Here is a 17,266-nt window from a genome sequence, read left to right on the forward strand (position 1 = left end):
GAGGCCCAAGAGGCCCCCCCTCAGTGAGTTCTTCATGGACGACCAGGAGGAAATTGTAGAGGGTGAGTCACCATTTATTCTTCCATCAGTAGATCTCTCTTAGCTTGGTCCCAGATCTGTTAGTGCAGTCTTGCCAACTCCAGTCAGCACAAACAGATCTGGGATCAGACTATATCTCTGTCAATGTCACCTACAATATTTTCATGTCCACCCCTCTGTACCAACCTCAAAGGTGCTCTCTGGTTAATACTGCTCCCCCCGTCTCCTCCTCCAGTGCCTCAGCCGGACCCCAACACCCCGCGGCCAGAGGGACATCAGATCATCCCAGTGAAGGGGGAGCCCCTGGGGGTGGTCAGTAACTGGCCCCCTGCCCTCCAGGCTGCCCTGGTTCGCTGGGGGGCCACACAGGGCAAGAGCCCTGCCCTCACCGCCTTGGACATCACTGGCAAACCCCTGTACACACTGACATACGGTAAGAAACTTGGCCCACACACAAACCCCTGTACACACTGACATACGGTAAGAAACTTGGCCCACACACAAACCCCTGTACACACTGACGTACGGTAAGAAACTTGGCCCACACACAAACCCCTGTACACACTGACATACGGTAAGAAACTTGGCCCACACACAAACCCCTGTACACACTGACGTACGGTAAGAAACTTGGCCCACACACAAACCCCTGTACACACTGACGTACGGTAAGAAACTTGGCCCACACACAAACCCCTGTACACACTGACGTACGGTACGTCACAGTCTTAACACCCTCATGGTAATACGATTGCTTACATTTAAATAACTCTACTTACTCTATAGGGAGGTTCAAGGTCTGTCCCTGGATCATTTATTTCTTATATTATTTCAGGTTATTGTTGGTACTATACTGTAGACATGGTGTGGATAGAGTAATCAAAGTAATGGAGGGTTATGAGAGGAGGAGTATGAGATTGATTGTCAGAGTTTGCCACTGTTATTTACGATGCCCGTCCTCCCTCTTTCCTCTCTCCTCCTCCCTCCTCCCCTTCTCCCTCCATCAGGAAAGCTGTGGAGCCGCAGTGTGAAGCTGGCCTACACCCTCCTCAATAAACTGGGGACCAAGAACGAGCAGGTCCTCAAGCCTGGGGACAGGGTGAGACACACCGACTCACGCTACTTCTACTTCCCTCTGTGTCGTAATGATATAGCGTCAAAACAATCCCATAAATTAAAGCTGCAATATGTAACTTTTTGGGCAATCTGACCAAATTCACATAGACATTTTTGTTATAGATCTGTCATTCTCATTGAGCACATGTCTAAGAAGCGGTAGATATATTCTACGTGCACTATTTCTATGTTTCCCGTGCTTAAGTTTTTCATCTTTTAATTTCGGTTTTGTACACCAGCTTCAAACAGCTGAAAATACAATATTTTAGCTTATAGAAAATATATTTGATAATGGTTTAGATGGTACAATGATTCTCTACACTACAGAATACTTGCTTGTTTTTTCACATAAACTGAAATGAGGCGAACTATTTGAACTTTAGCAACCAGGAAATGGCGGAGCGATTTCTGCATAGTGAACCTTTAAGGTCCATACATCAACTTTTTATTTTTTTTCTTCCTGTAGGTGGCTCTAGTGTACCCTAACAGTGACCCTGGGATGTTTTTGGTGGCCTTCTATGGCTGCCTGCTGGCTGAGGTCATCCCTGTCCCTATAGAGGTACCTCTGTCTCGCAAGGTAAGGGACATGCCATTGGAACTTATTCAAACTCACATTGACATGCTGTTACAGTGCCTTGCAAAAGTATTCATCCCCCTTGGCGTTTTTCCTATTTTGTTGCATTACAACCTGTAATTTAAATAGATTTTTATTTGGATTTCATGTAATGGACATACAAAAAAAAGTCAAAATTGGTGAAGTGAATTTTTTTTTTTTTTACTTGTTTCAAAAAACGGAAAAGTGGTGCGTGCATATGTATTTGCTATGAAGCCCCTAAATAAGATCTGGTGCAACCAATTACGTTCAGAAGTCACATGATTAGTTAAATAAATTCCACCTGTGTGCAATCTAAGTGTCACATGATCTGTAACATGATCTCAGTATATATACACCTGTTCTGAAAGGCCCCAGAGTCTGCAACGCCACTAAGCAAGGGGCACCATGAAGACCAAGGAGCTCTCCAAACAGGTCAGGGACAAAGTTGTGGAGAAGTACAGATCAGTGTTAGGTTATAAAAAAATATCAGAAACTTTGAACATCCACAGAGCACCATTAAATCCATTATTAAAATTAGAAAGAATATGGCACCACAACAAACCTGCAAAGAGAGGGCCGCCCACCAAAACTCACGGGCCAGGCAATGAGGGCATTAATCAGAGAGGCAACAAAAAGACCAAAGATAACCCTGAAGGAGCTGCAAAGCTCCACAGCGGAGATCGGAGTATCTGTCCATAGAACCACTTTAAGCCGTACATTCCACATAGCTGGGCTTTACGGAAGAGTGGACAGAAAAAAGCCATTGCTTAAAGAAGAAAAATAAGCAAACACGTTTGGTGTCTGCCAAAAGGCATGTGGGAGACTCCCCAAACATTTGGAAGAAGGTACTCTGGTCAGATGAGACAAAAATTGAGCTTTTTGGCCATCAAGGAAAACGCTATGTCTGGCGCAAACCCAACACCTCTCATCACCCCGAGAACAGCATCCCCACAGTGAAGCATGGTGGTGGCAGCATCATGCTTTGGGGATGTTTTTCATCGGCAGGGACTGGGAAACTGGTCAGAATTGAAAGAAGGATGGCGCTAAATACAAGGAAATTCTTGTGGGAAACCTGTTTCAATCTTCCAGAGAGTTGAGACTGGGACGGAGGTTCTCCTTCCAGCAGGACACTGACCCTAAGCATACTGCTAAAGCAACACTCAAATGGTTTATTAAGGGGAAACATTTAAATGTCTTGGAACGGCCTAGTCAAAGCCCAGACCTCAATCCAATTGAGAATCTGTGGTATGACTTAAAGATTGCTGTACACCAGATGAACCCATCCAATTTGAAGGAGCTAGAGCAGTTTTGCCTTGACGAATGAGCAAAAATCCCAGTGGCTAGATGTGCCCAGCTTATAGAGACATACCCCAAGAGACTTGCAGCTGTAATTACTGCAAAAGGTGTCTCTAAAAAATATTAACTTTGGGGGGGATGAATAGTTATGCACGCTCAAGTTTTCTGTTTTTTTGTCTTATTTCTTGTTTGTTTCACAATAAAACAATATTCTGCATCTTCAAAGTGGTAGGCATGTTGTGTAAATCAAATGATACAAACCCCCCCAAAAATCTATTTTAATTCCAGGTTGTAAGGCAACAAAATAGGAAAAATGCCAGGGGGGTGAATACTTTCGCAAGCCACTGTATATCTGCTCTGTGATTGACTCCATTTCTCATTGTTGTTCTGCCACCAGGATGCAGGCAGTAGTCAGGTGGGCTTCCTGCTGGGCAGCTGTAGTGTGAGTTTGGCCCTGACCAGTGAGATCTGTCTGAAGGGACTTCCCAAGATGCCCACCGGAGAGATTGTACAGTTTAAAGGTCAGGAGCTGCCTCTATTACTGGCCGTGTTCCAGAGCATCAATGTCAAATCAAATTTTATTGGTCACATACACATGGTTAGTAGATATTAATGTGAGTGTAGCAAAATGCTTGTGCTTCTAGTTCTGACCATGTAGTAATATCTAACAAGGCTGCATTCATTGTAGCTGGGGAGCTGGGGATTTTAACAAGGCTAATCTGAAAACAAGACTCCCTAAATTCTATCAGCATATCGATTGTGCTACCAGGGCTGGTAAAACCCTGGATCATTGTTATTCTAACTTCCGCGACGCATATAAGGCCCTCCCCCGCCCTCCTTTCGGAAAAGCTCACCACGACTCCATTTTGTTGCTTCCAGCCTACAGACAGAAACTAAAACAAGAAGCTCCCGCGCTCAGGTCTGTTCAACGCTGGTTCGACCAATCTGATTCCACGCTTCAAGACTGCTTCGATCACGTGGATTGGGATATGTTCCGCATTGCGTCCAACAACAACATTGACGAATACGCTGATTCGGTGAGCGAGTTCATTAGAAAGTGCATCGGCGACGTTATACCCACAGCAACGATTAAAACATTCCCAAACCAGAAACCGTGGATTGATGGCAGCATTCGTGCGAAACTGAAAGCGCGAACATCACTGATGCACTTGCTAATTAACTCGCTCACCGAATCAGCGTATACATCAATGTTGTTGTTCGACGCTATCCGGAACATATCCCAGTCCACGTGATCGAAGCAATCTTGAAGCGTGGAATCAGATTGGTCGGACCAACGTTGAACAGACCTGAGCATAGGCGTTTCCTGTTTTAGTTTCTGTCTATAAACTGGGAGCAACAAAATGGAGTCGTGGTCAGATTTGCCGAAAGGAGGGCGAGGGAAGGCTTTGTATGCGTTGCGGAAGTTAGAGTAACAATGATTCAGAAATTTGCCAGCCCGGGTCGCGCATTCGATATGCTGATACAATTTAGGGAGCCTTGTTTTCAGATTAGCCTTGTTAAAATCCCCAACTACAATAAATGCACCCTCAAGATATGTGGTTTCCAGTTTTCATAGAGTCCAATTAAGTTCCTTGAGGGCCGTCGAGGTATCTGCTTGGGGGGATATACACGACTGTGATTATAATCAAAGAGAATTATCTTGGTAGATAATGCGGTTGGCAAGGAATTCTAGGTTAGGAGACCTATTATTTGTAGATCAGTCAGCTCTTGCTCCGTCACAGCTGACTGACTAAGTAAACTGACTGATCTACAAATAATAATGAGTAGTTATTTAGGAAGCCAGGTGGTTTTAGTCATCGAGTCGGCGACTGCAATCTGGTCGATCTCAAACACAACTATTGTCTCTAGAGATCCAAATGTGATACCTTTCCTCTTTCGCTACGAGTCTCTTTTTAATGAAGTTGATTGGCTGGTGTATGATATTGACTGTCTCTTATAGGCTGGCCTCGGCTAAAGTGGGTGGTGACAGATTCCAAGTACCTCACCAAACCTGGCAAGGACTGGCAGCCCCACATCCCTACAGCGAACACTGACCCTGCATACATAGAGGTGAAATGTGTGTGCACATGCATATGTGTGTACTCCTAATCTAATCCTAAATAATTGTGTTTTCTCTCCCTCTAGTACAAGGCTAGTAAGGAGGGCACAGTGATGGGTGTGGCTGTGTCTAAGGTGGCCATGTTGACCCATTGCCAAGCACTGACCCAGGCCTGCAACTACTGTGAGGGTGAGGAACTACTCTATATGAAAGAGGCATACTCTATCGTGAGAGTAAGTTTATGGCATCTTCATGAGGATGATACACAGGGAACAAGTGTTTAAAGGATGCTTCTCATAGGGACTTATCTGTTTCTGTTCTTAGGTGAGACATTAGTGAACGTTCTGGACTTTAAAAAGGACATGGGCCTGTGGCATGGAGTTCTCACGGTGAGAGTGTGTGGGTGTTTGTCGATGGGGGGGATAATAGTTACTGGTAAATTGATTTCATATCATATGTATTTCCATTTAATAAGTTGTATTTTGTTGTTCTTTCAGAGTGTAATGAACAGGATCCACACCATCAGTGTGCCCTACGCTGTGATGAAGGCTTGCCCTCTCTCCTGGGTTCAGAGGGTCCACATACACAAAGGTAGTTACACCACCTCCACAACTCTCTCTCTCTGTGTGACCATGAGAACACTGTGAGGTTAATGTACTCATTTGTCCCTCCTCTTCCCTCGTAGCGCGCGTTGCCTTGGTGAAGTGTCGTGACCTGCACTGGGCCATGATGGCACACAGGGAACAGAGGGACACCAGTCTGGCATCACTGCACATGCTCATCGTTGCTGATGGAGCCAACCCCTGTGAGTATGAAATGTAGTCCATGCAGGGAAATGTAGTCTCTGGAAGCCACACTGGAACTACAGGTGGCAGACATGCTTGGAACTGGTCTGCATGGCAACTTCCAGGCAGTCAGTGGGGCTGACATAGAGCAAACGTCCCACATGCAATAGGACAATTGCAAGTGAAAAACAAAGCCCTGTATGGTTAGAATAGATACCCTCTAAAAATGGTCAGTGTTATGAGATGTCTCTATCTGTGTCTCTCCCTTAGGGTCGGTGTCATCCTGTGATGCCTTCCTCAACGTGTTCCAGATCCACGGGTTGAAGCCAGAGGTCATTTGTCCCTGTGCCACCTCCCCTGAGGCCATGACGGTGGCCATTCGCAGGTAGGATACCTGATGGGTCTTCATGGCGAATGTAACAGTTTTTGTTTTGTTTTGCTAATTGGCAAAAATGTGTTTGTAGTGTCCTGATTTGCCTCTGGAAAAATGGGAGTAAATTAAAGTTACATACTGCACCTTCAATGATTGAAAGCATGTATGGATAAAAGGATCGTCTTTCGGCACTATGTGTATATTCTTCTGTAAAATCCCTGTCCTGTGCCCCTCTGTGTGCAGGCTGGGGGTTCCGGGGATGCCCCTCCCAGCCAGGGCCATCCTCTCCATGGGGGGTCTAAGTCACGGGGTCATCAGGGTCAACGCGGAGGACAAAAACTCTGCCCTCACCGTGCAGGACGTGGGTCACGTGATGCCTGGAGGTGAGGAGAGGGGATAGGGGGTGCACAGTGTAGAAGAGCGAGAGAAATGGGAAAGATATCAGGAGTGAAATCCATTTGTATGTGTGTAACTGGCTTAGAAGTCTCAGGCCTGGCTACAGTCACTCATCACGAGAGTGGGATTCCAAATCCCCTCCACGGCATGTCCATTTTGTTTCTTTATGTGTAAATAGGTTTCTGCATTATTGTGTGCATCTGACTGTCTCTGTATCTCTGTGTATAATGAAGCCTGTCTCTGTGTCTGCAGCTCTGATGTGTATAGTGAAGCCTGTCTCTGTGTCTGCAGCTCTGATGTGTATAGTGAAGCCTGTCTCTGTGTCTGCAGCTCTGATGTGTATAGTGAAGCATGTCTCTGTCTGCAGCTCTGATGTGTATAGTGAAGCCTGTCTCTGTGTCTGCAGCTCTGATGTGTATAGTGAAGCATGTCTCTGTCTGCAGCTCTGATGTGTATAGTGAAGCCTGTCTCTGTGTCTGCAGCTCTGATGTGTATAGTGAAGCATGTCTCTGTCTGCAGCTCTGATGTGTATAGTGAAGCCTGTCTCTGTGTCTCTGATGTGTATAGTGAAGCCTGTCTCTGTGTCTGCAGCTCTGATGTGTATAGTGAAGCCTGAAGGGCCTCCTCAGCTGTGTAAGACAGATGAGATAGGGGAGATCGTGGTGAACTCTCGTGCCGGAGGCAACATGTACTATGGCCTACCAGGAGTCACCAAGAACACCTTTGAGGTACGGACCCACAACCATTCAATTTCCCCTTATGTGTTACAGCACATCTTACACCTGGTCAGACACACCAATATGCTGTTCAACACTTCTTTTATTAGACATTTTAATGAAACATGTCTGTCTATAGGTGATTCCTGTCAATACTCTTGGTGCTCCTATTGGAGAGATCCCCTTTGTGAGATCTGGACTCCTAGGCTTCGTAGGACCTGTAAGTAGGAATGTTGTGTGTGTGTGTGCGCGTGTCCATATCTGTGAGCGTTTGTGTGTCAGTCTGTATTGACGGCTGTGTCTAACCCTTCTACAGGGCAGTCTGATATTTGTGGTGGGGAAGAACGAAGGCCTGCTGCTGGTGAGTGGGAGGAGACACAACGCTGATGACTTGGTGGCCACAGCACTCGCCGTGGAGCCTGTCAAGACTGTGTATCGCGGAAGGTGATTACTGTGTGTGTGTGTGTGTGCGCATGGGTCAGCATGTATTTGAATCAACATTGGATGAGATCTGTGCAGTGCGTGCTCGATGTGAGTCAATTGTAGTGGGGATTGAGCATAGAGATGTATAGTGATAATTACTGGGAAATAACTTGTTTTTGCGTGGACGTTGTCATTGAGGGCTTCCACCATTTTAAAGTGGGTGGGGATTCCTATGGTTTGGGAACGATCAGCTAATGATCAGAGCATTGTCTTCTTCAGAGTGGTTTTGTGTGTGTAGGAATTGTGGTGTTCTCTGCTTTATGTGTGGGTGTGTATTTATGTGTAATGAATGCATACAGTTGAAGTCGGAAGTTTACATACACCTTAGCCAAATACATTTAAACTCAGTATTTCATAATTCCTGACATTTAATCCTAGTAAAAATTCCCTTTCCTAGGTCAGTTAAGATCACCACTTTATTTTAAGAATGTGAAATGTCAGAATAATAGTAGAGAATTATTTATTTCAGCTTTTATTTCTTTCATCACATTCCCAGTGGGTCAGAAGTTTACACACACTCAATTAGTATTTGGTAGCATTGCCTTTAAATTGTTTAACTTGGGTCAAGCATTTTGGGTAGCCTTCCACAAGCTTCCCACAGTAAGTTGGGTGAATTTTGGCCCATTCCTCCTGACAGAGCTGGTGTAACTGAGTCAGGTTTGTAGGCCTCCTTGCTCGCACACGTTTTTTCAGTTCTGCCCACAAATGTTCTATAGGATTGAGGTCAGGGCTTTGTGATGGCCACTCCAATACCTTGACTTTGTTGTCCTTAAGCCATTTTGCCACAACTTTGGAAGTATGCTTGGGATCATTGTCCATTTGGAAAACCCATTTGCGACCAAGCTTTAACTTCCTGACTGATGTCTTTAGATGTTGCTTCAATATATCCACATGATTTTCTTACCTCATAATGCCATCTATTTTGTGAAGTGCACCAGTCTCTCCTGCACAAAGCACCCCCACAACGTGATACTGCCACCCCCGTGCTTCACGGTTGAGATGGTGTTCTTCGGCTTGCAAGCGTCCACCTTTTTCTCCAGACATAACGATGGTCATTATAGCCAAGCAGTTTTATTTTTGTTTCATCAGACTAGAGGACATTTCTCCAAAAACTATGATCTTTGTCCCCATGTGCAGTTGCAAACCGTAGTCTGTCTTTCTTATGTCGGTTTTGGAGCAGTGGCTTCTTCCTTGCTGAGCTGCCTTTCAGGTTATGTCGATATAGGACTCGTTTTACTGTGGATATAGATACTTTTGTACCTGTTTCCTCCAGCATCTTCACAAGCTCCTTTGCTGTTGTTCTGGGATAGATTTGTACTTTTCTCACCAAAGTACGTTCATCTCTAGGAGACAGAACACGTCTCCTTCCTAAGCGGTATGACGGCTGCATGGTCCCATGGTGTTTATATTTGCATACTATTGTTTGTACAGATGAACGTGGTACCTTCAGGCGTTTGGAAATTGCTCCCAATGAGGAACCAGACTTGTGGAGGTCTACAATGTTTTTTTCTGAGGTCTTGGCTGATTTCTTTTGATTTTCCCATGATGTCAAGCAAAGAGGCACTTTGAGTTTGAAGGTAGGCCTTGAAATACATCCACAGGTACACCTCCAATTGACTCAAATGATGTCAATTAGCCTATCAGAAGCTTCTAAAGCCATGACATAATTTTCTGGAATTTTCCAAGCTGTTTAAAGGCACAGTCAACTTAGTGTATGTAAACATTTGACCCACTGGAATTGTGATACAGTGAATTATAAGTGAAATAATCTGTCTGTAAACAATTGTTGGAAAAATTACTTGTGTCATGCACAAAGTAGATTTCCTAACCGATTTGCCAAAACTATAGTTTGTTAAACAAGAAATGTGTGGAGTGGTTGAAAAACGAGTTTTAATGACTCCAACCTAAGTGTATGTAAACTTCCGACTTCAACTATATGTGTGTGTGTGACTATGGATCATTGCAGAGTAGACATTCTAATCCGCTTGTGTGTGTCAGGATTGCGGTGTTCTCTGTGACGGTGTTCTATGATGAGAGGATAGTTATTGTGGCAGAGCAGAGGCCAGATGCCAGTGAGGAGGACAGCTTCCAGTGGATGAGCAGAGTACTGCAGGTAGCTAACAGCTCTACAAACACCTTTTTCTTGGTACATTCCAACACAAACACCACTGTTTTCAATGTACAGGGAAGTTGACTGACTGAGGAGTGTTGTGTGTGTGTGTGTATGTGTGTGTGTGTGTGTGTGTCCATTGTCCAGGCCATTGACAGTATCCACCAGGTGGGTCTGTACTGCCTAGCCCTGGTGCCTGCCAACACGTTACCCAAGACCCACCTGGGAGGGATCCACATCTTTGAGACCAAGCAGAACTTCCTGGACGGCAACCTGCACCCCTGTAACATCCTCATGTGCCCCCATACCTGTGTCACCAACCTCCCCAAACCACGGCAGAAACAGCCAGGTACAATAGGCTCAGTTCAGGGGATCATACAGCAAAACTTGGCAATTGATTTGGCTTACAGTTACCATGTCTTTTGAGCTAGGGACTGTTTATCTGATTGTAAATATGCATCTTTCTCTCTCTCACATATTCTCTCTCTCTCTCTCTCTCTCTTTCTCTTTAGTGGGTGTGGGTCCAGCCTCCATCATGGTGGGGAATCTAGTAGCAGGGAAGAGGATAGCCCAGGCAGCAGGCAGGGATCTGGGAATGATCGAGGACCAGGACCTGGTCAGGAAGGTAGGACCACCTCAGGACCTCTCTCATCACACCAGTTAGATAGGACCCACATGCACGCTGGCCCATAGCAGGGTAGGGACGATAGCGGTAGCTGGCACTAATAACCTGGTGGTAGCCAACACTACTAACAATGGCATGCCGACTCACGGTCAGTATGCTGTTGGGCTGCCAGCGGCATAATACTACCATATTGGTTGCAAACAGCGGTCCAATATGGGCTTGCCTGCAGTGGCGTGCGGCCTCTTTGCCACCAGTGGTCCAATAAGTGTTTACTAGCTATTTAGTTGGACAGGACAAGATAGCTGGTAAACCATGTGGGCAACATGATGCATTCTCTCCTCTGTCCTAATGCACCCATCTCTCTGGATCTATATAGCTCCGTATGTGGCCTACTATCATGGTAAGAGCTACTGCCCCCTCTAACTCTGTAACACCCTGGTCCTACCTTTGCTTCTGTCTGCAATGTGCTGTACAGTGAAGCTCCAAATGTGAATGGAGCCATTCTTCAGTTGCATACACAGATCTTTCTATGGATGCAAGTTCTGGCAAGATGTGAGCTCTTGCATGGTGTCAGAAGTAATGCTCGGAATCTGCATGTGCCAATGTATTACGCAGTTTTCTGTTATTTTTCTGGATCACAGCACAGTTATGGTGACAGTCTGTCGGCGTACCTCTTAATGCCACCTGATGCCCCATGCCTTCCATTGCCCTCCATCACCTCTGAATGTTCAAAATAGTACACACACTCATATATAAAAATAAAATGTATATATGAGTGCATTCTAAGAAATAAAAGTGACATTTGACAATAAGTTGAATAACTGAATTCCCACCAAACTCCTTGAACTAAAATGTTTATGTGCTATAATTTAGTCTATCTGATGTATTTAAAACATTTTTAAAAAGTGGAATATCTTTATCCATTGTCCAACTGTTGCATTTATTATTTTAAAAAAATGTGATGACCGTTGCTACACACACACACAGGCCTTGCTGATCTGCAGAGTTGTGTGGACTCAGAGGAAGTCCCTGGCAAGCCATCTTCCAGACATTCACATCTCCTCTTTATGTGCTTTGCTTTCTCTCCCCAATGGATCTCTCCCCATCATTGCTGTTAGCTACAACTGAAATCAGTTCATTATTTTAAGAAGTAGATTGGCTAATGCTGCATGTTCTAAATTGTCCATTTGCTTGTTGATTTGCCAATGGGAGTGACAGTTTCCTTCCTCCTGGTAGAAAAGCTGCTTACGGAGGACATTTTGGCTCCAGGGTTATTTACTGCAGAGTGACTGTATTGACCATCTTCATGACCTTCGACTTAACTTAAGAGAATGAACTTGAGGAAATTAAAGTTCTATCGAGTTCCTCCCATCAGCAAAATAAAACTCCTATTATATTTCTGTGTGGTTATTTTGGCATAACTTTATATCAATTTATTATAATTTTAAAAATCTTGTTGATATAAAATTGATATCCATATTGACATGATTGCTATGGAATGAACTTTGACCCTCTTTTCTCTCCTCAGCACCAGTTCCTATCCGAGGCTCTACAGTGGAGAGCACAGACTGATCCAGACCACTGTCTCTATGTGCTGCTCAATGCAAAGGTAGCACTCTCACACTTATAGACTCACTCTCACACATACAATAAACAGAACCCCCCCATATACAGTTGGGCCCAGTTGTAAATAAACCCCTTGCCCCTACCCTCTCTCTCTAACTCCTGTGCTTCAGGGGCTAGTTGTATCCACAGCAACGTGTGTGCAGCTGCACAAGCGGGCGGAGAAGATTGCAGCGGCTCTCACAGAGAAAGGCAGCGTCAACACCGGGAACAACGTGGTGCTGCTCTACCCTCCTGGTGGGTCCTTCCGTCTGTCCGTCCACCTGTCTCTGTTTGTCCATCTGTCATACTGGCACTGATACTGGCATAGTCGTACCCATTCAGGATGACTTACAGTTATAGTCACTCTCTCGTTCTGTCTCTCACTCTAGGTATTGATCTGATAGCCTCTTTCTATGGCTGCCTCTATGCTGGCTGTGTTCCTGTCACTGTCAGACCTCCTCACCCACAGAACCTGGCAGCCACACTGCCCACTGTCCGCATGATCATCGACGTAAGTGTGTATGTGTGCTATCTTTTGATCACCTGAGTGTATGAGGTTGGGTGCTATTTTATGAGCATGGTGTTTGGGTGTCATTATTTTGGTCTTCCTAAGGTAGGAAGTTGGAACCATATTTTTCTACTAACTAACATGTTGTTTGTGGTGCCTCTGTCTGTCCCCAGGTCAGTAAAGCTGCCTGTATCCTCACCACTCAGAACCTCATGAGGATCCTGCGCTCCAAAGAGGCTGCTGCCACTGTGAACATTAAAACATGGCCGACAATCATAGACACAGGTACTATAGAACAGAGGTTTAAAAAAAATGTGTCGCAGATATAGCAAATTCATCAGGGGCACCCTCATCAGAACACAACTCGAATGAGATAAAAATAGCATACAAGGAGTTTTACTATGACTTCAGCAGTGCATGGCCAGACAAACAATTCTCAGGCCCTGGGAAGGAACATTTTAAAGGGCAGCCTATTGACATCAGAGAATTTTTGCAGTTTTCAAGCTACTTTCCTGCAATTCTACACATTTTGTCATGGGGCACAGAGATTTTTTGTTGTTGCTGCTTTAAAGAGTAACTTTCATGGCAAAAACTTTTTTTTTTTTAAGTTATCAGATGTTTTAGGCTTAGTTATAGTGAAACATGTCAAGTCCTCATTTTGACAGTTCGTAACAAAAGTTATATATTTTGGTCTTTTAGTAGTAAATCTAGCTCTTTTTGTCCCTAGCGATTCAACTCTACCATTGAAATGGTGATGTAGAGGCACCTTGAGAAGGTGCCTCTACGTCATCAAGGGAGGCGTTCAGTATGAAAGACACTCCCTTCTCGATAAGCTGGTTAGTACCACCTCAAGGCTAACTGTAAAAGCAGGTGACAGCGTAACTTATTTGGCAATGGTCTTGATAAGTGGAGTGTGACAATCTATTTAGCATGATGCTTCCTTAACTCGACTACTGACATTACACAAAATTCTAAAGGCAGTAAGGCACATTTCAGCATATGACCAAATTCAATGTTTTTGCTTATCATTTCATACACATCTATGTGCTTTTACGAAAGAAAAAAAAATACATGTAGGCTATGAGGTTCATACGTTTAGATTCGTAGCTACCTCTATCATAACAAGAAATAGATGACAGTGGTAGTCATGTCAGTTGGTTGTAGTTTCTCCCAACTACTCTGACTGGTGGCACATTCTGCTAAGACAGTTGGTTGGCTCATAGTTCAATGGTTGTGAGTTCTAATCCCGCATGGGGCAGATGTCTTTTTCTATTTTTTTTATCCTTAATTTACAATGTTCATCCTGTGCCCACATACGTCTAATTCTGAAAAGTGAAAGCATACCTGTGAGAGGGGTCCCCCTGGTAGTAGTTGTAGGTTTTTATACAGTACCCAAAACCAATCTGAGTTCATTTGCAATAGATGTCAGGAACTCCGCGCCTTACCGCTGTGAGCTAACTGTCCAGAGTTGTATTTGCTCGCGATGAATACAGTTTTATCAGAGCGTGCCAGTGGACTTTTAGTAAGAAAGTGTTGGGATCAGGTACAACTATGTTTACCCACCTCCAAAATTAATATTTATGAGCAATATCCCAACCCACTGATTTTAATTAATCTTTTTTATTTGAAGGGGTTGGGCAAAGGATGAATTTGGGGTTGAGAGATACCTTGAAAGCTAATATCCTGCAATTCCACACATTTTGCTATGAGGCTAAGTGAACTTTGCTTAGATAACAGTGCATTTGTTTTTTTTTAAATCTATCATTTTGGGTATTACAATAAGTATTGAGTTAAATAAGTTGAGAAAAATATAGAATTGGAATGCTGTGGATGCCAATATCCCTGTGAGCCTTCTATGCCCATGTTGCCCAGGGTTAAAAACATAAATTGTAGATAAATAATATCACATTGTATTACACCCTCTAAACTTATTCCATGGATCCCTTTTCCAACATTTGTTTAATCTGTTGTTGCTAGTAATATTCCTTTTTATTTATTTTTGTTTAAAAAAATATATACAGTGCAGAAGACCCCTTCCCTTTTTCCAAATGTTGCTATGTTACAGCCTTATTCTAAAATTGATTACATGAATTTGTTTCCTCATCAATCTACACACAATACCCCATAATGACAAAAGTATTACAAGTACAAGTACACAAGTATTCAGACCCTTTGCTATGAGACTCGAAATTGAGCTCAGGTCCATCCTGTTTCCATTGATCATCCTTGAGATGTTTGTACAACTTGATTGGAGTACACCTGTGGTAAATTCAATTGATTGGACATGATTTGGAAAGGCACACACCTGTCCTAAGGTCCCACAGTCTTCCTACAGCTGGCCGCCCAGCCAAACTGAGCAATCGGGTGAGAAGGGCCTTCGTCAGGGAGGTGACCAAGAACCCGATGGTTGTTCTGACAGAGCTCCACAGTTCCTCCACAGGACAACCATCTCTGTAGCCCTCCACCAATCAGGCATTCATGGTAGAGTGACCAGACAGAAGCCACTCCTCAGTGACAGGCACATGAGTGGCGCAGCGGTCTAAGGCACTGCATCTCAGTGCTAGAGGCGTCACTACAGACCCTGTTTAGATTCCAGGCTGTATCACAACTGGGCGTGATTGGGAGTCTCATAAGGTGGCGCACAATTGGCCCAGTGTTGTTAGGGTTTGGCCAGGGTAGGCTGTCATTGTAAATAAGAATTTGTTCTTAACTGACTTGCCTAGTTAAGCTGTCATCAAAGCAAAGGGTGGCAACTTATATTTTTATTTGTTTAACACTTTTTTGGTTACTACATGATTCCAAATGTGTTATTTCATAGTTTTGTTGTATTCACTATTATTATACAATGTAGAAAATAGTAAAAATACAGCAATAACCTTGACACAGTAGGTGTGTCCAAACTTTTGGCTGGTACTATATATATTTATTTATTTTGAGATCTGGCTGCGGACCCCCTGCAGTACCGCCGCACCCCACTTCGAGAACCCCCGCCATGGGTCTTACATACAGTACATACCTGACCATAGAATCTAAGCCAGAGAAACTCAACCTTGTTGTGCATGTTCCCTTCTTCCAGATGACCTCCCTCGCCGTAGATCTCCAATGATCTATAAGCCCCCCACGGCAGAGATGATCGCCTATCTGGACTTCAGTGTGTCCACCACGGGCATGCTCACCGGGGTCAAGGTAAGGTCACCCACAGGAGGCTACGGATTGGTCTCAATACTCTAAAACAGCCCTAGATAGTTTGCAAACTTGGTGACCCATGAGCGGCCTGCCATTGGCAAAGTCAGTAGCCAACAGCTAATTTTGCTCCTCTGATTTACAGTGGGCCAATGGCGGTAGCCATAACCATGACTTTACCAGTTGATTCTGCTTCTCTTATTGGTTGTTTCTTTGTGATGTGTGTGTGTGTGTGTGTGTGTGTGTGTGTGTGTGTGTGTGTGTGTGTGTGTGTGTGTGTGTGTGTGTGTGTGTGTGTGTGTGTGTGTGTGTGTGTGTGTGTGTGATTGGTTGGTTGGTTGTGTGCTTCTGTCCATCAGATCTCCCATGCGGCAGTCAGTGCTCTGTGTCGCTCCATCAAGCTGCAGTGTGAACTCTACTCCTCACGCCAAATAGCCATCTGCCTAGACCCTTACTGTGGCCTGGGCTTTGTACTGTGGTGCCTTGCAAGGTCACACGCACACACACAGGGTATCTTTATCTCTCTCTCATACAAACATTTTGAACTCATACCTTCTATTGTTTCCTGTGTGTAGTGTGTACTCAGGGCACCAGTCCATCCTAATCCCTCCTCTGGAGTTGGAGAGCTGTCTGCCCCTGTGGCTGAGCACCCTGAGCCAGTACCGCATCAGAGACACCTTCTGCTCCTACTCTGTCATGGAGCTCTGCACCAAGGGGATAGGCACGCAGACAGAGATACTCAAAGTGAGTATAATACACACACATGCTCTCACACACACATGTACACGCTAACTCACCGTCTCCCTCTTTTTCCCTCCAGGCGCGGGGGCTGAACCTGTCATGTGTGAGGAGCTGTGTGGTGATAGCAGAGGAGCGTCCTCGTCTGGCCCTCACCATGTCCTTCTCCAAGTTGTTTAAAGACCTGGGCCTCTCACCCCGCGCTGTCAGCACAGCCTTCGGATCCAGGGTCAACCTTGCCATTTGCATGCAGGTACTCAACCAGTTAGAACCGTTACTCCACCAGCTAGAACAAGTTCTGTGAGGAGGTACTAGGCAACAGGGAATTTCATTTTTTATTGAACCTTTATTTAACTACGAAAGTCAGGTAAGAACCAATTCTTATTTACAATGACGGCCTACAAGATGGAAGCATAACTAATTTGTTTGGAAATATACTTTTATTAATGGCTAAAGGAAAACAAATGTTTTGACGGCCATGGCCAATGTTCCTATGATTTGTGGTTGAACCTTGACTCATGTTGGTTGATGCATTGACCAGTGTCTCCCTGAACTGGAGGTTAGAGCCTTCTGTTTACTGTACATAACATACATGTAAATAGAGGCCTCTGAGGGTTGTCTGCCTTAGTCCAGGTGAGT

At 44.5% G+C, this 17,266-nt stretch overlaps 1 protein-coding gene across 6 annotated transcripts in view; it reads left to right on the plus strand.

Annotated features, from left to right (window-relative positions):
* LOC139535858 (disco-interacting protein 2 homolog B-A-like) overlaps nucleotides 1-17,266 on the plus strand; it is a 70,142-nt gene that overhangs the window by 44,575 nt on the left and 8,301 nt on the right. For 3 of the 6 annotated variants that reach the window (XM_071335707.1, XM_071335708.1, XM_071335710.1), the window contains exons 7-33: nucleotides 1-62; nucleotides 275-472; nucleotides 1,047-1,138; nucleotides 1,622-1,732; nucleotides 3,444-3,567; nucleotides 5,007-5,116; nucleotides 5,192-5,294; nucleotides 5,430-5,494; nucleotides 5,603-5,696; nucleotides 5,791-5,910; nucleotides 6,161-6,275; nucleotides 6,507-6,646; nucleotides 7,251-7,387; nucleotides 7,515-7,595; nucleotides 7,692-7,819; nucleotides 9,857-9,971; nucleotides 10,116-10,317; nucleotides 10,481-10,593; nucleotides 10,970-10,993; nucleotides 12,122-12,202; nucleotides 12,330-12,453; nucleotides 12,588-12,709; nucleotides 12,880-12,991; nucleotides 15,783-15,892; nucleotides 16,249-16,379; nucleotides 16,465-16,633; nucleotides 16,710-16,880. The exon at nucleotides 1-62 is cut by the window's left edge and continues 58 nt beyond it. In XM_071335707.1, coding sequence (XP_071191808.1) covers nucleotides 1-62; nucleotides 275-472; nucleotides 1,047-1,138; nucleotides 1,622-1,732; nucleotides 3,444-3,567; nucleotides 5,007-5,116; nucleotides 5,192-5,294; nucleotides 5,430-5,494; nucleotides 5,603-5,696; nucleotides 5,791-5,910; nucleotides 6,161-6,275; nucleotides 6,507-6,646; nucleotides 7,251-7,387; nucleotides 7,515-7,595; nucleotides 7,692-7,819; nucleotides 9,857-9,971; nucleotides 10,116-10,317; nucleotides 10,481-10,593; nucleotides 10,970-10,993; nucleotides 12,122-12,202; nucleotides 12,330-12,453; nucleotides 12,588-12,709; nucleotides 12,880-12,991; nucleotides 15,783-15,892; nucleotides 16,249-16,379; nucleotides 16,465-16,633; nucleotides 16,710-16,880 — 3,154 coding nt within the window. The remainder of the gene's footprint in view (nucleotides 63-274; nucleotides 473-1,046; nucleotides 1,139-1,621; nucleotides 1,733-3,443; nucleotides 3,568-5,006; nucleotides 5,117-5,191; nucleotides 5,295-5,429; nucleotides 5,495-5,602; nucleotides 5,697-5,790; nucleotides 5,911-6,160; nucleotides 6,276-6,506; nucleotides 6,647-7,250; nucleotides 7,388-7,514; nucleotides 7,596-7,691; nucleotides 7,820-9,856; nucleotides 9,972-10,115; nucleotides 10,318-10,480; nucleotides 10,594-10,969; nucleotides 10,994-12,121; nucleotides 12,203-12,329; nucleotides 12,454-12,587; nucleotides 12,710-12,879; nucleotides 12,992-15,782; nucleotides 15,893-16,248; nucleotides 16,380-16,464; nucleotides 16,634-16,709; nucleotides 16,881-17,266) is intronic. The other 3 variants (XM_071335709.1, XM_071335711.1, XR_011667208.1) reach the window with 2 other exon arrangements.

This window comes from Salvelinus alpinus, chromosome 12, assembly GCF_045679555.1.
Source record: "Salvelinus alpinus chromosome 12, SLU_Salpinus.1, whole genome shotgun sequence".
Taxonomy (NCBI): Eukaryota; Metazoa; Chordata; class Actinopteri; order Salmoniformes; family Salmonidae; genus Salvelinus; species Salvelinus alpinus.